We start from the raw sequence: 19,815 nt of genomic DNA, 5'->3' as shown, positions 1-19,815 counted from the left end.
TATAAAACATTAATCCCCCAAATAAAGAAAAAAAATTATAATAAAGAACTTGCAAGCATGAGGTTCCATTTTGCTAACACAAAATATGCCAAAGCTGAAGCATACTCTCACCCCCTTTTCAAAATAATAAATGTAAAAATAAAATAAATCTGAATTACCTCTGTCATCAGAAATTAGTAACCTAATTATTTCTTCTGCATCTTCATCATTAATTTGTAGAGTTGAAAATCTCCAGGACACTGCAGTCAGAAACAGGAATGTGGAAGACAACTGAGTGTGGCCTGGATGAGGCCAAATGTTGTCTATGATCACAGAGCATAAGAGTCCTGAGGTCCCCAGGGCAGGAAAACTGCTCATTGGAAATAAATGTCCATGTGCACCAAATGAGGTTTGGTTTGCCCTATTCCAAGCCATGCTATGCCCCATGCCCTTCACTCTCTCCTCTCTCTCTCTCTCTCACTCTCTCTCTCTCTCTCTCTCCCCCCGTTTCCACACAGGGCTTTACCTGCACCAAGGACATGCTCCATGAGTGTCTGACTGCTTTTCTATCTCCTTGACTTCCACCAGCTCCTTGCATTTCTGTCTTTTCCTTCCTCCATAATGATCTTTCCCACTTGGCTCTACTATTGATGCTTTGAGCTCACTTCCTTTTTTCTTTTCCCACTCATAGTACTACAGTATTCTTATGCATAGCTTTCCCTGGAAAGTTAGCTTAAAAAGATTTCTCCATTCCTAAATGCCAGACTGATAGTGTTTAGATTCCATGAACATCTAGATTCAACCGGATTCTTTTAGGCAACCCCTGTACTGATATTTTGATTACTGTGTCCTTAGAGCCTCTGTGCAGGAATCCATTCATCAAGGTGTCTAGCCCTCTTCCCTCTCATCCTCACTTCCCAAACACTGAGGGTACGGAAGTCTGGGCCCAAGAAAAAGTGAGAGTCAGTGTTGGGGAGAGGGGGAGGAAAAAGTCAAGTGCCCACCCCCAATAAATAGAGGCATGTGAGGAAGCTGTTGGTCATTTTTATCAGAATTACCTTCCTCAATATTTAACAACAGACTGCTCATCTCTTCAGAAACACTTCTATCAGTTCGTTGGGGAGTCTGGTCTTCCTGAAAATCTCGCAGACAAGGTGATGGGAGAGAAGGCCTCTGGGTGCTTGTGTAGAAGTAAGGTTCTACATGAATGATGCTCAAGTGAGCTTCCCCTTGGAAAAAAAAATGAGGGTTGCAAGGACCTCCTTTACACCATCACCACCCCATCCTTGTCAGGCTTCCTCTCCTCTGCCACCTCCTTTCTCCTCATTTCCCCATCACCATTCATTGTTCTTTCTGTGCCCTAAAGGGTCAAATCGCTCTTTGTGCCTCTAAACAGAGGTGTGCACTGGGAAATAAACCCAGTGTCCTCAGACATGAGTGGCACCACAATTTTTTTCATTATTTCTTAGGAAGGGGAAGAAGAGGAGAAACATCATAGCAAGACTCCATCATGCATGAAGCTCCCATGTAACTACAATGTTTGAACCCAGAATCTGGCAATCGTTCCCTCCACCGGGTGAGCCATCTCCTTGCCCTTCCTGTGTCTCTGACTTCCCTCTCAGTCTTTTACTTGACCACTGCTCTCTGATACTTGGTCTACTTGTATTTTTCTTTCTAGAATTCTTACAAACCTGTGATCTCTCTGTGCTTTCCCCTATGCTCATTATTGAAATGTGTCTGCAGGGTGACCTTCCTTGTGTGGGGCCCTAGTCTGCCACCTGGGGCACCTGCTGACTTCCCCAGGGGGTTTCCACTGTGAACTCTGCTCATGTAACTGTCTGCCAAACACACATGAGTTGAAAAGCAATGTATGCACTTGATGGAAATGAGTTTAGAGGGGTAAGATGGGGAGACACAATTGTACTGAGAGCAGAGATCTAAATTAGAAACTTGGGCAGGGGAGGGATGTGATCATATATGAGTAGGAAAGAGAGATTCTGGGGAAAGAAATGACTATTGAGTGAGCCACAGTCACATAATTGAGGGCAAGAGATGTCACAGATGACTTCAGGGTTTCTAACTTGAACAACTGTAACAGGGAGATTGTGCACTGGGAAAAGCACAGGACTGGCAGGCATGAAGGCTTAAGTTCAATCCCCAGCATTGCATATACTAGAGTGATGTTTTGTCTCTCTTGCCCTTTCAATAATAAGCAAATATTTAAAAGAAAAAAAAAAAAAAAACACAGGGAAATTCATGATGAGGATTAAGACTGCTCCTTAGATAATGTTGAGGAGATATTAGAGCTGAGTTAAATAAAGAAATTGATGCTTTCATTTCTAGAAGTGTCAAGCTAAACATTCTTGAAAGAATTTGAGTGTTGAGAGTAATGCCCTGTGGCTACGTGGACTCAATATTATTAGGAGTGGAGGTTTGGTCTTGAGAATCACTGGGATACTCAGTAAGAAGCCTATTGTAATGGGGGAGGGTTTCAGTTCTACTTTGATGTTCTACTTGAGTGTGTTTAATCTGAAAATTCACAGCTAATGTTTCCAGCCTTTGTGCTATACTTTTTTTTAGAGCCAGTATTCCTATCTTATTTTACAGTGTCTCATCTGTTAACTCTCCCTTTTTAAAAAAGCTGTTTAATTTATTTATTATTGAATAGAGACAGAAAGAAATTGAGAGGGGAGGAGGAGATAAAGAGGGAGAAAGACAGAGAGACACCAGCAGCCCTGCTTCACCACTCATGAAGCTTTCCCCCTTGCAGTTGGGGACCAGGGACTTGAACTCTGGTTCTTGCACACTATAATGTGTGCACTTAGCCAGGTGCACCACCACCTGGCCCTCTCTTTCTCTTTTATTGCCTTTCTACTCTCAATCTAATTTCCATGTAGTCTCTCCTTTAATACTTTCTCTACATGGCTACCGTTATGCCTCATCCCAGCCTATGCATTTATTTTTTCATTTCTTATTTTTAAAATTTATTTATTTACTTTTAAAAAAGGGAGAAGAGGGTGGGTGTTTAGCAAAATGATTATGCAAAGATACTTTCATGCCTGAGGCTCTCAAGTCCCAGGTTTAATGCCCCACACCGCCATAAACCAGAGCTGAGCAGTGCTCTGGTAAAGAGAGAGAGAGACAGAGAAGGGGAAGGGAGGGGAGGGGAGGGGAGGGGAGGGGAAGAGAGGAGAGGAGAGGAGAGGAGAGGAGAGGAGAGGAGAGGAGAGGAGAGGAGAGGAGAGGAAAGAAAGAAGCAAATCATCACTATGGTATCCACAGTGTTAGGTATTACACTTGTCACCTTACCCATGAAAATTTTGTTCTGCCTCTTGAGTCACTTCCCTGGCAACAAATCTACCTGTTTCTTAGTCCATATTTTCTTCTCCATCTTTCTCTCCATATATTTTCTTTCTAATCTTCTGAGAGTTTTAAGTTCATTTCTTCTCTGTGGTGTTACATTTTCTCTCTTTCCATTATATTTCTGCTTCTCCTATTTTACCTTGGCCTTTCATCTACTGATTCTATTCCAACTTTTGTGCCCCTGTGTGATTTCATCCTCCAGATTTCCCTCCCTCATTATCTCCAAAGTTCTCCTCTTGAGCTTTGACCACAGGACCATGGACTTCCAGATTCCCAGTTTTGTAATGAACCCATGTGAACCTGAGGTAATATGTTAGTTTCAAGTTCTTCTTTAAAGCTCTATGAAATTATGGGAAAATGATTCCTCATTCTATGTTAGGACAGTAGGATATTCGGTTCTTTTATGGAAAACTAGATCCATTCATGTGATTTGTCCTATTTTACCTGCTGTCAATTTCCCCCACTTTCTCCATATTTTTTATCAGTGTATATTCTGTCTACTCATGAACACAAATTCCTTGCCTCATCTCTTGATGTATGTAGGCAGGTAAGAGCAGGTGAGAGCATAGGACTTAGCAGAAATGGGGAAAGGAAACAGAATGTAGTGTAATTATCTCTTCCATGAAGATGAAATAGCAAAGACTCCCTACAGAACTGGTAGATTAAATGGTCAGATGATCATTACCTTCTCCATTATATGGCTGTAATATGGACATGCCTTCTAACCCACTTGCATTGCTGCTTCGGAGAGGTGAACTTCCACAGGCTGTTGAGAAGGGTAGTAAGAAAGTCACAGAAATCAGACAGTGACCAGAGACAAGCTTTTATGTTTTCATAAGACTTAAGTTTATAAAAGCCTGCCACTAGTGGAGATCAAATTGTTATGTGGAAAACTGAGAAATGTTGCCCATGTACAAACTACTGTATTTTACTCTTGAGTACAAACTATTAATTCCCCAATAAAGAAAGGAAAAAAGGGGAGGGGGCAAAGAGTCTGCCAGATTTCCAAAATGATCATTTCTTTTTATATTCCTACCAGCAATACAGAGATATAGATAAATAGATAGATAGATAGATATGGGTAGGAATAGATAGATAGATAGATAGATAGATAGATAGATAGATAGAGGTAGGGATAGATAGATAGATAGATAGATAGATAGATAGATAGATAGATAGATAGGAAAATAGACTTCCTATTCTCTCTGTCTCTGCCAGGAGCCATTTCTCTGCTTGATAGAAGCTAATCCTTGAAACAACAGAAGCCCTTGAGATAAGTTTCTAATTCCCGTAGGAAGGATGTTTGCCAGAAACTAAGTGACATACCATATAGTTATAGTGACGTACCATATAGTTATAGTTTAACAGAAATAGTTGCAAGGGACCCTCCAGCATCTCTACCTCCCCCTTCCCCTTATGCTCCCCCTTCCCCAAAGCCTTAAAATGCCTGTGAACACAATAAAATTTTGCAGCTTGATCAGAAACTTGTCTTGCTGTCGTTCTTTCGTGTCTCTTGTCCCTGTCATTCCAGGTCTTTTAGGTTCCTAGCCCCTGTTCACCGCCCCGCTGGTCGGGACATGTCTCTGTGATTTTTTTCTTTCTGAAGAAACCAGGCACCTTTTTATATATTAATTCCTCTTTGTCTTAGGCACTGCCTTTTTATCTAACCCATTCATGACTCCATGCGACAGCTTTCTGAGTTCTGAGCACAAGACTGCCCTTCCCTGTCTGTGTACAGTCCTTGAAAGCAGCTGTCCAGGCCAGTGTTGGACTGTCCCTCAGCCTTACCTGTTTGGTCAGGGAAGTGGATACATTCATGTGCTATTTCTTGGGTTCTTGTCTCACTTGGGCCATGAGATGAATCTCCTCTCCTGATGTTTGTCTGCTCTCCATCAGCAAGAGACTCTGGAAATTCAACTGGACGCAAGGTGTCCCCTAAGTCGTAACAAGAAGGATAAAGAGTATGCTTCCCTACCCCTCATTAGGAGCCTTTTTCACATTTCTCTGGTAACTCTCCTTAATCCTTCTACCGCCATTCTGATTCCTGCTACTCTCAGAGGGAAGTTCCCCAAATAGGTCTTTATAAACTTTGTATATTTTATGCTTTTAGCAGTTTGTCCTTTTTTTTTTTTTTAAGAAATATTGCAGGCAGGGAGGTGGCTCAGTGAGCAGAGTAAGTTCCCTGCAAGTGTGCATCCCTGCGTTCACTCATTAGAACCAGAGAAAATGACAGAGCAAAGTTCTCTCTCTCTATTTCTCAGTAAATAAATAAATAACCAAGTAAATATTTAAAGAAGATAAGGAGAGGGTGTCAGATAGCCAGTGTATGATGGTGAAAAGGGGCTTGAGTTGGTGGTTGTGGGAGTGGTGTGCAGACACCTATCACAGGGAGATAGGAACTTGTGCTTGGGAGTAAAGCCAATATTGCACCCAATAAGATGACTTGGAGGAAGAAAGAAAAAAAGATACTAACAGCAATTGGGAAAAATAGGTATAAGTGCTGGGGACACAGCACAGAGCCTTTTATGCTTGAGGCACCAAAGGTCCCAGGTTCAATCCCCAGTACAACCATAAACCAGAGCTCAACAGTGTTCTGGTAATTTTTTTTTTAAATTAGTTTAAAAAAAGAAGAAAAACAGGTATATATCCAGTGAAGTAGCCCATACTGTGACATCTCTCACTGTGTCTGCCTCTGGCTTTTCTCTTTTCTATACAACACTGCACACATATTCTCCTTTGTATAAGTAACACATGCTGACTGACTGTGCCACTGGAGCCCCCATATATCTCTTCTATACACAATCACCATTATTCTCATCCTTTTTCTCTTTTTCATTATGAACTCCAACAGTCCTCTCTCTCTCTCTCTCTCTCTCTCTCTCTCTGTGTGTGTGTGTGTGTGTGTGTTACATAAAAGCCTTCTTCTTTGGACTTTTCACACCCTGAATATCTTGTTCATAATTACTACTGTTGTTGATTTTCTTTCCCCCTTTAAGTCATAGTTACCATGAGTTCCTTCCTTTTGGATTCATGTTTCATGTTCTTTAAAAATAAGTTTCCATTCATTTATGAGAGAGAGAACCAGAGCTTCACTCAGCATCTGTGGTGACTCAAACTCAGAACCCCCTCATATGCTTTCACACACATAAGTCCTGCTCTCCCCAGGTATTCCTCTCTGCCTGGTACTGTGCATGGATTCTATATCTTGTTGGTTAATGTAACAGCATGTCACCAGTCTGGCTGGTGACATGTCTCCTTTCCCTGTGTCCCATCCCCAAGGGACACTCTTCACATAAGAGCTTGGGTCCCCAATCTCAGGTCTTCTTTCCATTCAGTAAATGAGAAGAAATATTTCCATAGAGTCAACATTACCTCTTTCACAGCATTGTTGGATTTGAGGCATCTCCTCTGAGTCACCATGATGTGACGGTCCTCTTATGTGACAGTGGAAAGAATGGAGGATCACTGAGAAGAGGAAAAAAAGTAATCAGAGACCTCAAGCAGTGGCTGCCAAGGACCATATCTCACAACCACATATCCAGGCACATCTGGACTTGGGAAACTCAGTGGGGACCTTCTGGTCCTGAAGAAACCCCCAAGCTCCATAGGACCTCACAGTGTTTTTCTACTGAAAGTAAATATGTGTGCCTTACAATGGGCTTATAATCAAAATACACAAAGAATGTAAATGTTTGAAACACATGTGTAAGTTATAAGATGAATTTTAAAATGCAAATCCACAGCCATATTGTGCATATTTTTAAGCCAAATCCACTGCAGGTGCCAGCATATATAGTATTTTAACTTTCAGGATCTTTCTATATACTATTGAATTGAGAGCTGATTTGAAGCATTATACTCCTAGTAAAAGTTCAATAAAAGTTAAAGTCCAAGTAAAAGTTAAATTACCTAATTTCTTTCACAACCTTTAGCTGTCATAGGCTTCTGCCCTTCCCTGGCCCCCCTAACACATACCCCCATGCCTAGGTAGGAGCTGGACCTCCTGGTGACTTTTCCACTCCTTGTTCAGAGGATTAAGTTATATGGGAGAGTACTGAATGACAGTTTCTTTTCAATTTTTTTTTTTTGCCTCCAGAGTTATTGCTGGGGTTCAGTGCCTACACTACAAATCCACTGCTCCTGGAGGCCATTTCCCCCATTTTTGTTGTTCTTGTTTGTAGTGCTGTTGTTGTTGTTGTTGTTGTTATTGTTGGATAGGACAGAGAGAATTTGAGAGAGGAGGGGAAGACAGAGAGGTGGAGAGAAAGACAGACACCTGCAGACCTGCTTCACTGCTTGCTAAGCGACCTCCCTGCAGGTGGGAAGCTGGGGACTCAGGATCCAGGATCCTTATGCTGGTCCTTGAGCTTTGCTCCATATATGCTTAACACAATGTGCTACAGCCCAGCTCCCTGAATGACACATTTTTTAATACAAAGAAAACATGTCCATCTCTGCAGTTATCAGAGCTGGCTTCCTAATCTCCTATAAGAGAGAATTAACATCTTCCTCCAAGCACCAAAGAGCAGAGAGACTCAAATGTTGGTATTCTTGGCACCTAGTTTAGCCTGGAAAATCCTTGATGAAATTCCTTGGCTATTGTCTGCCATGCCCACCAAGTATAAATTTTGTGAGGACAGGGGTTCATATGTGCCTTCTCCATTAAAGTATGTTTTCTCTGTGTCTACCAAGAAGGAATGACTCCATAAAAGAATTGTCAGATACTAAAGAAGAGTGAATGAAAGAAGTTGTTGATTAAATTGTGAGCTTGAATCCCCAAGAGTCACTTAGAATTACCCTTCTGGAAGTCTTTGAAAATGTCAAGCAGATCAGGATAGGCATTCAGGTTCACCTTGCTGAACAGAACATCCAGGACAGTTCCGTTAAACACCTTCTCCAACTCACTGAGAGCCCTGTAAGCCACTTCCGCCGTCGCCACCTTGTTTGCACAGGCCTCTAGAAAATCCTTGAACATATCAAATGGAGAATTACCTAGCAATTGACTGATAATGCAAAAGGCTTATCACTCTTGTGAAACATTGAAAGGTCACATATGCTTTTATGATTTCCTGAACATCCTATCAAGGCCAAAGAAATAGCTCACTGGGTAGGCCACCTACTTTTCCACAGAGACACACACATATCTCAGCTGAGAGGTCCCCAAGCCGGAATGCCAAAGAGGGCCCATTGCCTGAGAGACCCTGAGTTCTCGAAACTATGCCTTTTTATAATGGTCAGGGACGGGGTGGTCACTCTTATCTAAAGGTGCAAAGGGGCCAAGGGATGTTCCATGAGCACATGCCATACCTTTATCTATCATTCCAGGCTCTATCTATGGCGCCAAAAGCAAAGCGGGTTAACAGAAGTGGAATGGGTGGGTTAAATCCAAACTCTCAAAAACATCATCCCGCAGTTTTGCAATATCACTTTAGGCAAGCAGAATGAGTAGGCGTGACTGAATTATTTATAAAGCCCTTTGCCCTTGGGTGTCCAGCAAGGGAGAGTTCCCCAACTGCCTTTTGCTTGCAAGCTGCCTGACTCTAAAATGGGAAACTTTTAAGATGGGGGGAGGTCTGAGAGAACTTCTGAGAAAAACCACTTCCTCACACACTTACATTGCACATCTGCTCAGGGAGGAAGCCTTGGTCTTGGAGGCCCATGAAGAAAGGAAACGGGCTTGTGATGGCACTTGCAATGTTCACCTTCTTTTCCTTGAACAATTTGAACATTTTCTCTCCCAGGTTCTGGTCTCCTGTGAACATCCTGAGAGACAAAGACACAGTGAGACTTGGAGTTTCCAAGAGGCTTAATGATGATCACATGTGAGAAGGTAGCCCCTACATTAGCCTGGTTGTGGACTACGGTATGCCATCTAGATTTGCATACACACACCCTATAACTTTGCAGAATGACAAAGTTACCTAGTGATAAGTTTCTTGGAACATAACAATGTTATTAAGCAACAAGTGACTATTTATATATAGTTATATGCACATGTGTACATACACAGAAACCCTTGACTAATTAATTTCTTTCTGATAGAAAGAAAGGAGAGACACTACAGTGTCTTCCTCCAGTGCCATGTGGTGCCAGGGCTCAAAGATGATCTGTGCACACAGGACACAATCCTGTGAGCTCTTTCTGGGCCCCGGCCCCAGGTTATTTTAGACATAACTCAAAAATGGGGTGGGTGGGTTTTCTTTTTACCACTTTATTGAGGAGATGTTTATTGATAAGACTTGCCACAGGTACAGTCAACAGTATTTACATGCCTTTCCCATATTTAGGAGCAACTCTTTTCCCTGATCCAGATTTCTGGCCCTTTTCCCAGCCATGGCACCATTTCCCCAGAAAATGGCTTGGATCTACCTGCATATCAGATTTCAGGTTCAGGGGAAAGAGAAAAAAAAAAAAAACTAGTACAGTCACAGGCTGTACTTTGGAATATAACTAAAATATTCCTACTAGCTATCTACAAAATGGAGATGCCCCCAACTCTTCATCTGCGCTATTCCAGCCTTTAGGTTCAACAAATTGTCTGGCTTTGTACGTTAACTCTCTTTTTAGCCACCAGGTTCCAGATGATAACATGATGCCAACCAGACTTCCCTGGACAGACAACCCCACCAATGTGTCCTGGAGTCCCGTTTCCCCAGAGCCCCACACCAAGGAGAGAGACAGGCTGGGAGTATGGATCGACCTGTCAATGTCCATGTTCAGTGGGGAAGCAATTACAGAGGTCCAACCTTCCACCTTCTGCATCCCATAAAAACCCTGGGTCCATACTCCCAGAGAGATAAAGAGTGGGAGGGCTGTCAGGGGAGGAGATGAGATGTGGAGATCTGTTGGTGGGAATTGTGTGGAGTTGTATTCCTCTTATCATATGGTTTTGTCAGTGTTTCCTTTTTATAAATAAATAAATGAAAGACTTGCCACAGGAAATTTTCACATGCTCCCAAGATAGCTATCAGTCCCCCTTATCAGCCAAAAAAATGTCCCCCTCCATCATGGGGCACTTGGCCTCCAGTTCCTTTCATTCCCCTTGTAGATTCCCTTGCCTTTGTGTCCTTAGACCTACTTCTCCCCTTATTTTCCCTTGTTTTGTTGCTTCAGTTCCTCCTATGAATAAGATCATCTGATATTTATCCTTCTTCTGGTTTATTTCACTTGTGGATGATTCCCTTCAGTTCCATCTATGCTGTAGCAAAAGAGAACACATCATCATTTCTTACAGACAAAATACATTTTTAAAGGTTGAGGAGGTGGCTCAGTGGTAGAATGCATGCCTTGTATGTTTGAGGCTTTGGGTTCAATCACTGTAACTGATATGGTGGAGCAGTGCTCTGATTTTTCTCATAATAGTAATACAATAAAGTAAAATTTGTAAAATACATAAATAAAATCCCCAGAAGCCATCTTAGTACAAAGGAGAGAGAGTGCCCCCATCTGTAACAGCAGAGACAGGCCTGACTCTGTATATCATAAATCAGTCCAACAACTCACTCCAGTAAGATTTAAATGAACAACAGCCACAAGAATATGATTTTTTCCCTCTGGTCCAATATAGAGATTTGTGTGACTATTCCTTTTAAAAAGGAAAAAATAAAGGAAGGAAGAAGGAAAGAAAGGAAGAAAGAAAGAAAAGTGTGCATTTCTTCTCACTAATGAGTCCCTTAAAAAGATAGTAAAAGAATAATAATGCCATAATGATACAGAGAAGGGGGTTCAGTGAGAAATCTAAACACAGCTTAAAATAGAAGACATTCATTGTTGGTAAAAATGAAAGAAAGAAAGAGAGAGAGAAAGAAAGAAAGAAAGAAGGAAGGAGAGAAATGGTTCCCGAGGTTTGAGAAGGTTCCAATATGTCTCACAGCCCACACAAAGTATTTGCATCCAGACCAAAGACGAGAGCTTTCTTTTATTTATTTCCTTACTGTATAGTGCTGACAAAGGAACCCTGGAACTCATGCATGCATGATGAGCAGCTCAGCAACCTTCCTGGTTGATTCTATATTGTATATGAGAGAAAAGGAGTTGGAGAGAGAGGTCAGATATAACATAGCCCTGCTCCACCATCCATGAAACTGCCCTAGTGCTGTTCACGGTGTTAGTCATGTGGAACTGAAGGGCCCAGGACACTGTACATGCTACCCATGGAGCCAACTCCTGACTCATTTGGGGGTAGTTTCTAATCAAAGTTATATTTATAATTATTTTATTCTTGCATCTTCTCCACTGTGTTTTCTTTATACTTGCCTATGCCAACTTGGTCACACACGTGACTTTGATTTTTTTCCCCTTTTTTTTTATTAGATAGGACAGAGAGAAGTTGAGAGAGGATGGGGAGATAGGGAGAAGGAGAGAAAGCTAGACACTTGCAGGTCTGCTTCACTGCTCATGAAGAGGACCCCCTACAGGTGGGGAGCTGGAGCTCAAACCCAGGTCCTTGTGTTTCGTAATATGTGCATTTAGCCAAGAGTATCACTACTCAGCCTCCACACTTGACTTTGAATTCAAGGACTGTTTTGCAGTCTTATTCAAGTTTTAATCTACTACTGCCTGTCTTGTTGGGTAGATGCTCAAGTCAATAGTTGTGCTAACACCTCCTCCTACTGTACTCACTCATTGTTAAGACCTATCTTATAATTCCATAAATCACTATTAAATCACTAATAAAAATAATTTTTTAAAAGATTTTATTTATTGATTGATGAGAAATGATAGGAGAGAGAGAAAGAACCAGACATCACTCTGGTACGTGTGCTGCCGGGGACTGTACTTAGGACCTCATGCTCAAGAGTCCAATGCCACCTCCCGGACCACATAAAAATATATTTTAAGAGAGAGAGAGAGAAACTGTGCAGCCTGAAGGTCAGATACCATACATCAAACCCTGCCAGAGCAACTATATCTTTTTTTTCAGAGCAGCTTTAAAGGCTATTTTAAAAACTGGTGATTTTATATGGTTCAAGAATAATGTTATAAATATCCAAATGACCCTTGGCAGAAGAAAGATTCCCCACCCCTGAAAGGAAGTGAATCAATTTGTAGCCCTCTACAAAGAAAAAGAAGCAGGCCTACATTGTATTATTAGTGGATTCTACTCCACACAGTGAAAGAAGAAATGATACCCATTCCCTAAAGTCTCCTCCAGAAAACAGAAGCGGAGGACCAGTGAGATACTTCACTTGCGTTATGTGCTACTTTGCCATGTGCATGACCCAATTTCAAGTCTGGCCCCCACTACATTGAAGGAAGCTTTGGTGCTCCGGAATAAAAAAAAGAAAGAATGAGAGAAAGAAACAGGCCAGGCAGTGGTGCATCTGGTTAAATGCACATAGTACTATGCAAAAGGACCAGCACAAGAACCCGTGTTGGAGACCACACTCCCCACCTGCAGCAGGGAAGTAGTGAAGCAGGTCTGCAGATGTCTACCATTCTCTCTGTCTCCTTCTGTTGGGACCATGTGTAAGCCTGATAGCTTAGGGAGAACCACCCCTGTCCTTGGATGGAGGTCTGAGAAGATAACCTCTTGGTAAGTCTCTCTCAACCGAGGTGAGCAAAAGGGGGGAAACTCAGACTTAGTTCTTTCCTTCTCGACTCTCAGGCCCACAGATACCCCAGTACTTCCCTCCATTAACTGCAGGCCACATGGCCGCAGATTCACTTATTCAAAGTCACCTTCTGATCACAGAAGAACACACCTTATCACACATGTCATCACACACCTCAGACCCCAGACAAGAGAAATGCCAAACTATATGGCCTTTTGATATCCATCTTCTCTCTGTCTCACCCTACGGGTTTAACCCCTATGCTTCTCTCAAATACCTTGGGATAATTAAGTTGCTTGCGTCATGGAGAATAACTGTCTTGTATCTCATCAATTACTTGTAGTCATACCAGCTCCCTACCTTAGGGGCATGCCATTAAGAAACCTGTAATTTCTGACATATTTCAGTAATAATTCCCTTCGTTTGTTTTTCTATTGAACTCATGTCTACCTTGCTAATAAACGAGTTCCGAGTTCTGACTTCTGAGCACGCTGGAGAGCCCCCTGGTGTCTTTTACTTCGCGTCACCCCTGTCGTGAGTGAGAAAGAACCAGTCCGTTACCTTTCCCCTGGAGATCACCCCGCCAGAGAGACCTGACATCCTTCTCCCTTCTCAATTTTTCCCTGTCCTATTGAGTATAAAAAGGAAGGAAGAAGAAAGAGAGAAAGAAGAAAGAGAGAAAAAGCAGAAATGTTACCTCCTTCTCCATCTATAAGGTCAGCATGATCTCAGCCTTCCCAGTGATGTGCTTCTCCAGACTGAAGTCAAGCTTGGCTGTATTTATAGCTTCACTAGTTCATCTTGCCAACTCTCAGGAGTCCATGAGGGAGTGGCAAAAAGTACACATTTCCCAGAAACAGTCTGGGTGTTAAGAAGTCCCCCAGATGTCTTATAACTGACAGTCTCAGTGTTCACTGGGGCTTGGCCAACCCCCAAAATAGTCCCAACCATGAGTGAGGGTTAGAGAAGTCCCAGTACACTTCCGTATCACTTGACTTTGAATTCAAGGACTGCAGTCTTATTCCAGTTTTAAACTACTACTGCAGTTTCTTTCAACAGTGGTGCAGTGAAATACAGTCACATATCAAGGCATGAAGTTACACGCTCCCGAAATGTACACCATCCTGTAAACCAATGGTCAACCAGTAAAACTGTTTTATTTGTTTTTTCAGAAAAGAACACATTGGTATGCCGGAAATATATATTGTTTTCCATTGAGTTTTTTATTTTCCCACTGCCCCCATGCCCGGTGATCCCATAATCCTGGGCACAGTACACCACTCACAGAAGCGGCAATGTGCAGACTGCTCCCCAATTGCAGGGTCTGTATCTGGGGGACAGTCCATTATCATGGGAATCCTCACAAGAAGCCGCCCACTTAGCAGGGACCCTGTTTCTCCAAGGGTCATGAGGTCACCCGGACCCTTGACCACTGCTTCAGACTACAAGTCTTCAACCACCAGAGCCCAGGGCGGCATCCAGCACCAAGCCCCAACCCCAGGGACGCTTACCCCAGGACCCCTTCCCCAAAACCCCTGCCCTGTGCCCCCCACACCCCAGGGATACCTCACCCCAGTATCCCTCCTCCTAGGATCCCTGCCCCAGCCCCTCCCTCAGGGATCCCTCCTCTCCCAGCGCTTTCCTGCAGTACCTCTCTCTCTGGGACCCCTGCACGAGCCCCTCCCCCAGGGACCCTTCCCCAGAGCCACTCCAGCAGGAACCCCTCCCTCTAGGCTTGCTCCACCTGGGACCCTCACACCCACGGCCTCTCCCCAAGCCCCCTCACCATGCACCCCACCCTCTGGGCCCCATCCTGGTGCTGCCACCTGCCCCCCAGCTCCCTCCCTCACCCCAGAGTCCTTCCCCAGTCTCCGCTCCTAGTACCTTCCCTGTCGAGGCTTACGAGGCACAGCACGAGCGCTCAGGATATATATATGAAATATTGACAAGACTATAGGATAAGAGGGGTACATTTCCACACAATACCCACCCAAAGAGTTCCATATCCAATCCCCTCCCATGATAGCTTCCCTATTCTTTATCCCTTAACTCTTTTTCAGCCACCAGGTTCCAGATGATACCATGATGCCAACCCGATTTCCTTGGGCAGACGACCCCACCATGTGTCCTAGAGCCCCGCCTCCCCAGACACCTGCCCCACTTGGGAAAGAGAGAGACAGGCTGGGAGTATGGATCCACCTGTCAACACCCATGTTGGGCAGGAAAGCAATTACAGAAGCCAGACCTCTCACCTTCTGCACCCCACAATGATAGGTCCTGGGTCCATGCTTCCAGAGACTCATATTGTTTAAAGATAGTTATATCCTTCCTCTAGTCAAAATATTAGTTGTCAAGAAAGTCATTTTTGCATAGAAAAACATTTTAAAATGCATCTTGACTCTTATAAATGATTGTGCTGTAAAGCATTAACACGCCTCAATTAAAATAAATAAATAAATAATAGCATACTTCAGGGCCAGGTGGTGGCACAAGGATCCATGTCTAGGCCCTTGGTCTCCACCTGCACGGGGAAAGGTTCATAAGTGGTGAAACAGTGCTGCTGATATCTTTCTTTCCATCTCTCTCTCTCTCTTTCTTCTTCTTCTTCTTCTTCTTCTTCTTCTTCTTCTTCTTCTTCTTCTTCTTCTTCTCCTTCTTCTTCTTTCCCTCCCTACCTCTCTCCCTCTATCTCACTCTTGCCTCTCACTTTCTATCAATAAATATAAATTAAAACTTTTAAAATAGCATACTTCAGTCCCCTTATTTACTTAAAATTGCTAGACATAATAGTAAATAAAAATTGCTAGACGTGATGATTCCACTTAGCAACCCAGCTAAAGAGCAGTGTGAGGTCATTTACTCCTTCCTGCATTCTTATAATTAAAAATCTATTTCATGTTTATTGCAGAGTCTGTATTTTGTATAACCTCTGTGACTGGCAAACTTCTATGTAGCTTTTCGTCTCCATTGCTTTTCTTAGAAGGAACCAGCTATGTGTCAGCAAGGTCAAATCCTTTAGCAATAAATCACACTTTTAACATAAAAAAAAAGTTGAACTCATCGAAACAGGTGGTAGGCTGGTACTTACCAAGGGCTGGTGTGTAGGATTAAAAGAAAGTGTTTGTCAAACTTTTAGTTTTTAATAAATAATTTTCTTCTTTCAAATTAAAAGTAGATCTGGATTTTCCCAATGACTGTATAATTACCGTATCCGGAAAACGTTACCTGCACTTGATCCTGATGAATCAGCCACACCTGCTTCCATTTCCTCTTCTTACTATCAGTGGGCACAGAGCCTCAGCAGAAAGTTCTCCAGGAAAGCACCCAGAAACTGAAAAGGTACTGGACCGTAGTCAGATATTTGATTGTGAGGTTTCAGAGAATGGGTGGTCTTCAACCACGAACCACTCAAAATATAGGTTCTGAGGACCCTGGCTCGATCCCAGGCACTACTACCAACACCAAAAGTCAGAAAGTCAGAGCTGAGCAGTGCTATGGGAAGGAAGAAAGGAAGGAAGGAAGGAAGGAAGGAAGGAAGGAAGGAAGGGAAGGAAGGAAGGGAGAAAAAGAGAGAAGGAAAGAGAAGGGGAGGGAAGGAGGGAGGGAGAAAGAGAAGGAAAGAAAAATAGATGCAAAACACAAATTAAATAAAACCAGAGAATCAAAAATCCAGCAAGAGGGAGTCGGGCTGTAGCGCAGCGGGTTAAGGGCAGGTGGCACAAAGCACAAGGACCGGAATAAGGATCCCGGTTCGAACCCCGGCTCCCCACCTGCAGGAAGGTCGCTTCACGGGCGGTGAAGCAGGTCTGCAGGTGTCTATCTTTCTCTCCTCCTCTCTGTCTTCCCCTCCTCTCTCCATTTCTCTCTGTCCTATCCAAAAATGACAACAACAATAATAACTACAACAATAAAACAACAAGGACAACAAAAGGGAATAAATAAATAAAATAAATATTTAAAAAAATTTTTTAAAAATCCAGCAAGAGGTGGGTCAGAGACTAGGGTGTCTGTGGATTCCCAGGTCTTCGTCTGAACATTGAGCTCTAGTGGCAGGAGAGAACTGGGAAGTCAGCAGTAGGCTTTGCATTTCCAAAGTATGTTCTGTGGAATCCCATTTCTTCTGGTTCCATATAGATGTGCTAGTAAGTTTATGTAAGTACATTTGCAACATAGATCAAGCTACCCATGTGCCCTCTTCTTTTTAAACCCCCCCCCCCAAAGACGTGAACATTTGACTGATTCTGCATTCAGAATATAAGTGTCTGGTCTGCTCTGTCTCTTTAGATCTCACGTGTAAGTAAAGCCCTTGGCATTGGTCTTTCTCATTCTGAGCTGTTCTTGTTGTTGTTTGTTTTCATCTGCATAAAACCGTGTGGACTCCTCTTGCCACCGGCATACCAGGCATGTGGGCATTTGAGAGCTGCTCCTGCATTTCTCCTTAGCTAGCAGCATCACATATCTCCTTGGACCTCTTTCTGGACTGAAGACTTTCTGTGGCTTCTAGCTTCCCCCCACCCCTAGTCTGGTGATGGAGAAGGCAGGCTGGGCCCCACAGTGGGGTTTCTTGCGCTGGCTGCCCCCTTCTTAGAAGCATCTCATGAATCTTGGTTTCAAGATTTCTTAAACACTTGAACTTGCTTTTTTTTTCCCCTGAGGCATTTATGATTGTAGAAGCTGTAGAATTCAATACAGTTGAACAGATGAATTTTTTTGAATGAACTCTTTCTTTTTTTTAAATCCAGGCCTTTCACATGTGTGATTTCACCCCTTTCAGGTTGTCTTTTTCATTCAAGTAAAGAAACAGAGAGAGTGTGAAATATCACAGCTCTGGAGCTGCTCTGAATGCCATAGCACCTCCCAGGTGGTGCCAGGGCTCAAGCCTGGACCACGTGCTTGACAAAGCACATGTGCTAGCTGATGGACTACCTTTTGAGGACGCATGAGTGTGTGTGAGTGTGTGTGTGTGTGTGTGTGTGTGTGTGTGTGTGTGTGTGTGTGTGACAGAGAGAGAGAGAGAGAGAGAGCACACTCAGGGTCTCCTGAATGGGAAATACTGCTGAGTGATGTCCCAGGTTTTTATTTTCAGAGAGAACACAGAGAAAAAGAGACACCACAGCACTGCTTCACCATCCATGATGCTCCCATGTGACAGTGGGGCTCAGACCCAGGGTCTCACACGTGGTAAGGTATGTGTTCTACTAGGTGAGTTCTCTCACAGCCCCTGTGTTTCTATTATTTTAGCATTTCTCACCACCTTGAATAACACTATATCTACTGACTTCAAGAAGGATGTGGCTGTTGTAGAATCCTCTCCTGACCCTTCTCTACCTTAGAACCACTGCTGGCCTCCAGACACCTTCCAGCATGGAGGTCAGCCCAGTTCTGTATTGTTTATTGTCAGATTCTTTTCATTTCAATTTTTTTACTTTAATTTTGTTTTGGTCATGACAAATTACAGGCATTTCTAATTCATCCTCCCCTTTAAGAACTATTTATTTTCATGTGAAGAAGAAAGGGAGAGAGGGGGGTGGAGAGAGAGGACTGGTCAGTTGGGCATATGCTTGGTTGTCGGGCTGCTTCGCGGGGGAGAGAGAAGGGATTCAGAGCAGGGAGGGAACACAGATCTTTATTCATGAGGTTGAGAACGCAGCAGTTTGGGCCACCTGGAGCTAGCAAAATGGCCGCCTCCTGCTACACACAGCAACCCTTCCCTGCGTCAGGTCACCAAGGTGAAAAGCAGGCAAAAAGAGAGAGAGGTCAGAAGCAGAAGGGCTTTTATGGGAGAAATTCCCAGGATTGGCTAGGAAACAAGGAACTCCTGGAATAGGGTTTCTCGAGGGAACTGACAATACCCTGAGGGGACAACATGGTGGAACAAGGCACTCCAGGAATAGAATTTCAACTCTCAACTCTCGCAGGAATTGACAATACCCTGAGGGGACAACACAGTGAATGTGACCGCATCTTCACAATTTCCCAACACTTGGTGCCAGGGCTTCTGAGCCCTCAGGCCTGCAAATCGTGTGTGCTACCTCCTCTACCTTGAGGTTTTTATTATTCAAGTTTAAAGGTTAATGATTTCTAATCGATCCTTTCAGTTGCATAACCATCACCATCATCACAATTCAGTTCTGAAACACTTTCATAAAGCCAGAAAGAATGAGTGGGGGCCAAAACAGACAAGTGGGGACCCTGAGGCTGGACCCCCCTTGCCTCCTCTGAAGCCCCCTCCCCAGGCAGGCCTTGCTCAGCACCAAGTTCCCAGCAAGGCTGCCGGCACCTCAGCCCTGCCTTCAGCTTCCTGCTCTGCTGGCCCCAGTTTCACTTTTCTTTTCCAGGAAGCTCAGCCCCTTTGCTGAAGGAGGCAGAATGCAGGCTTCCTGCCTTCAGAAGGACTCAGCTCCCAGCAGCGGCCCCTGCTCAGACCAGCCCAGACCAGCCCTGTATCCCAGAAGGGGCAGGAACAAGGTGGAAAACTCAGCGTCCAGGTGGGTTTCCTCTCTCTCGGCTGTGTTACTTTTTTTCTTCTTCAGTTGAGGAAGTTTTACAAAACTGTTGTGTCACAGGGGATCAGTGTCACATTATCACCCCCTAATAAATACCTCACTCACCACCAAAGTGCATTCTCCATAGGGTGCTGGTCCCCTCATCCCCCACCCCACCCTGGCCCCTTCTAGATCCCTACCCCCTACCGTTTTATTCATTGTCTTTCCAGGACCCGGTCTTTAGAGTTAACTTTCTGGCAGTTGCCTTCAGGCGAAATGCAGTAGTGTCTCTCCTAGGAAAGCAGTGTTTTCTAAAGAGGAACAAGGAGAGGCTGTGTGGGAAACCGTTACTAAAAAGGACAGAGTGGGGGCAGAAAAGACACGGCCACCCCCTCCAGTCTCAGTTCAACACACACATCGTGGCCTCCCTAGCT

General features: G+C 43.6%; 2 protein-coding genes across 6 annotated transcripts in view; one reads left to right on the top strand and one right to left on the bottom strand.

Moving 5' to 3' along the window:
• LOC132539373 (nuclear body protein SP140-like protein) overlaps positions 1–13,385 on the bottom strand; it is a 40,229-nt gene extending 26,844 nt beyond the window's left edge. The window contains exons 1-8 of the mRNA XM_060193761.1: positions 13,347–13,385; positions 8,958–9,105; positions 8,140–8,308; positions 6,715–6,807; positions 5,131–5,277; positions 4,028–4,108; positions 1,038–1,208; positions 159–239 (exon numbers count right to left, since the gene is read on the bottom strand). Of these exons, the coding sequence (XP_060049744.1) occupies positions 159–239; positions 1,038–1,208; positions 4,028–4,108; positions 5,131–5,277; positions 6,715–6,807; positions 8,140–8,308; positions 8,958–9,104 (889 nt within the window). The 5' untranslated portion in view covers position 9,105; positions 13,347–13,385. The remainder of the gene's footprint in view (positions 1–158; positions 240–1,037; positions 1,209–4,027; positions 4,109–5,130; positions 5,278–6,714; positions 6,808–8,139; positions 8,309–8,957; positions 9,106–13,346) is intronic.
• Positions 13,386–19,230: 5,845 nt separating this feature from the next.
• Positions 19,231–19,815, top strand: part of LOC103110966 (sp110 nuclear body protein) — a 28,727-nt gene continuing 28,142 nt past the window's right edge. For 3 of the 5 annotated variants that reach the window (XM_060193758.1, XM_060193757.1, XM_060193756.1), the window contains exon 1: positions 19,234–19,384. In XM_060193758.1, coding sequence (XP_060049741.1) covers positions 19,266–19,384 — 119 coding nt within the window. In that variant the 5' untranslated portion in view covers positions 19,234–19,265. Of the gene's footprint in view, positions 19,385–19,815 lie in introns of all 5 variants that reach the window. The other 2 variants (XM_060193759.1, XM_060193760.1) reach the window with 2 other exon arrangements.

The sequence above is a fragment of the Erinaceus europaeus genome, chromosome 7 (assembly GCF_950295315.1).
Source record: "Erinaceus europaeus chromosome 7, mEriEur2.1, whole genome shotgun sequence".
Taxonomy (NCBI): domain Eukaryota; kingdom Metazoa; phylum Chordata; class Mammalia; order Eulipotyphla; family Erinaceidae; genus Erinaceus; species Erinaceus europaeus.
This window is presented reverse-complemented; position numbering and strand designations above follow the sequence as displayed.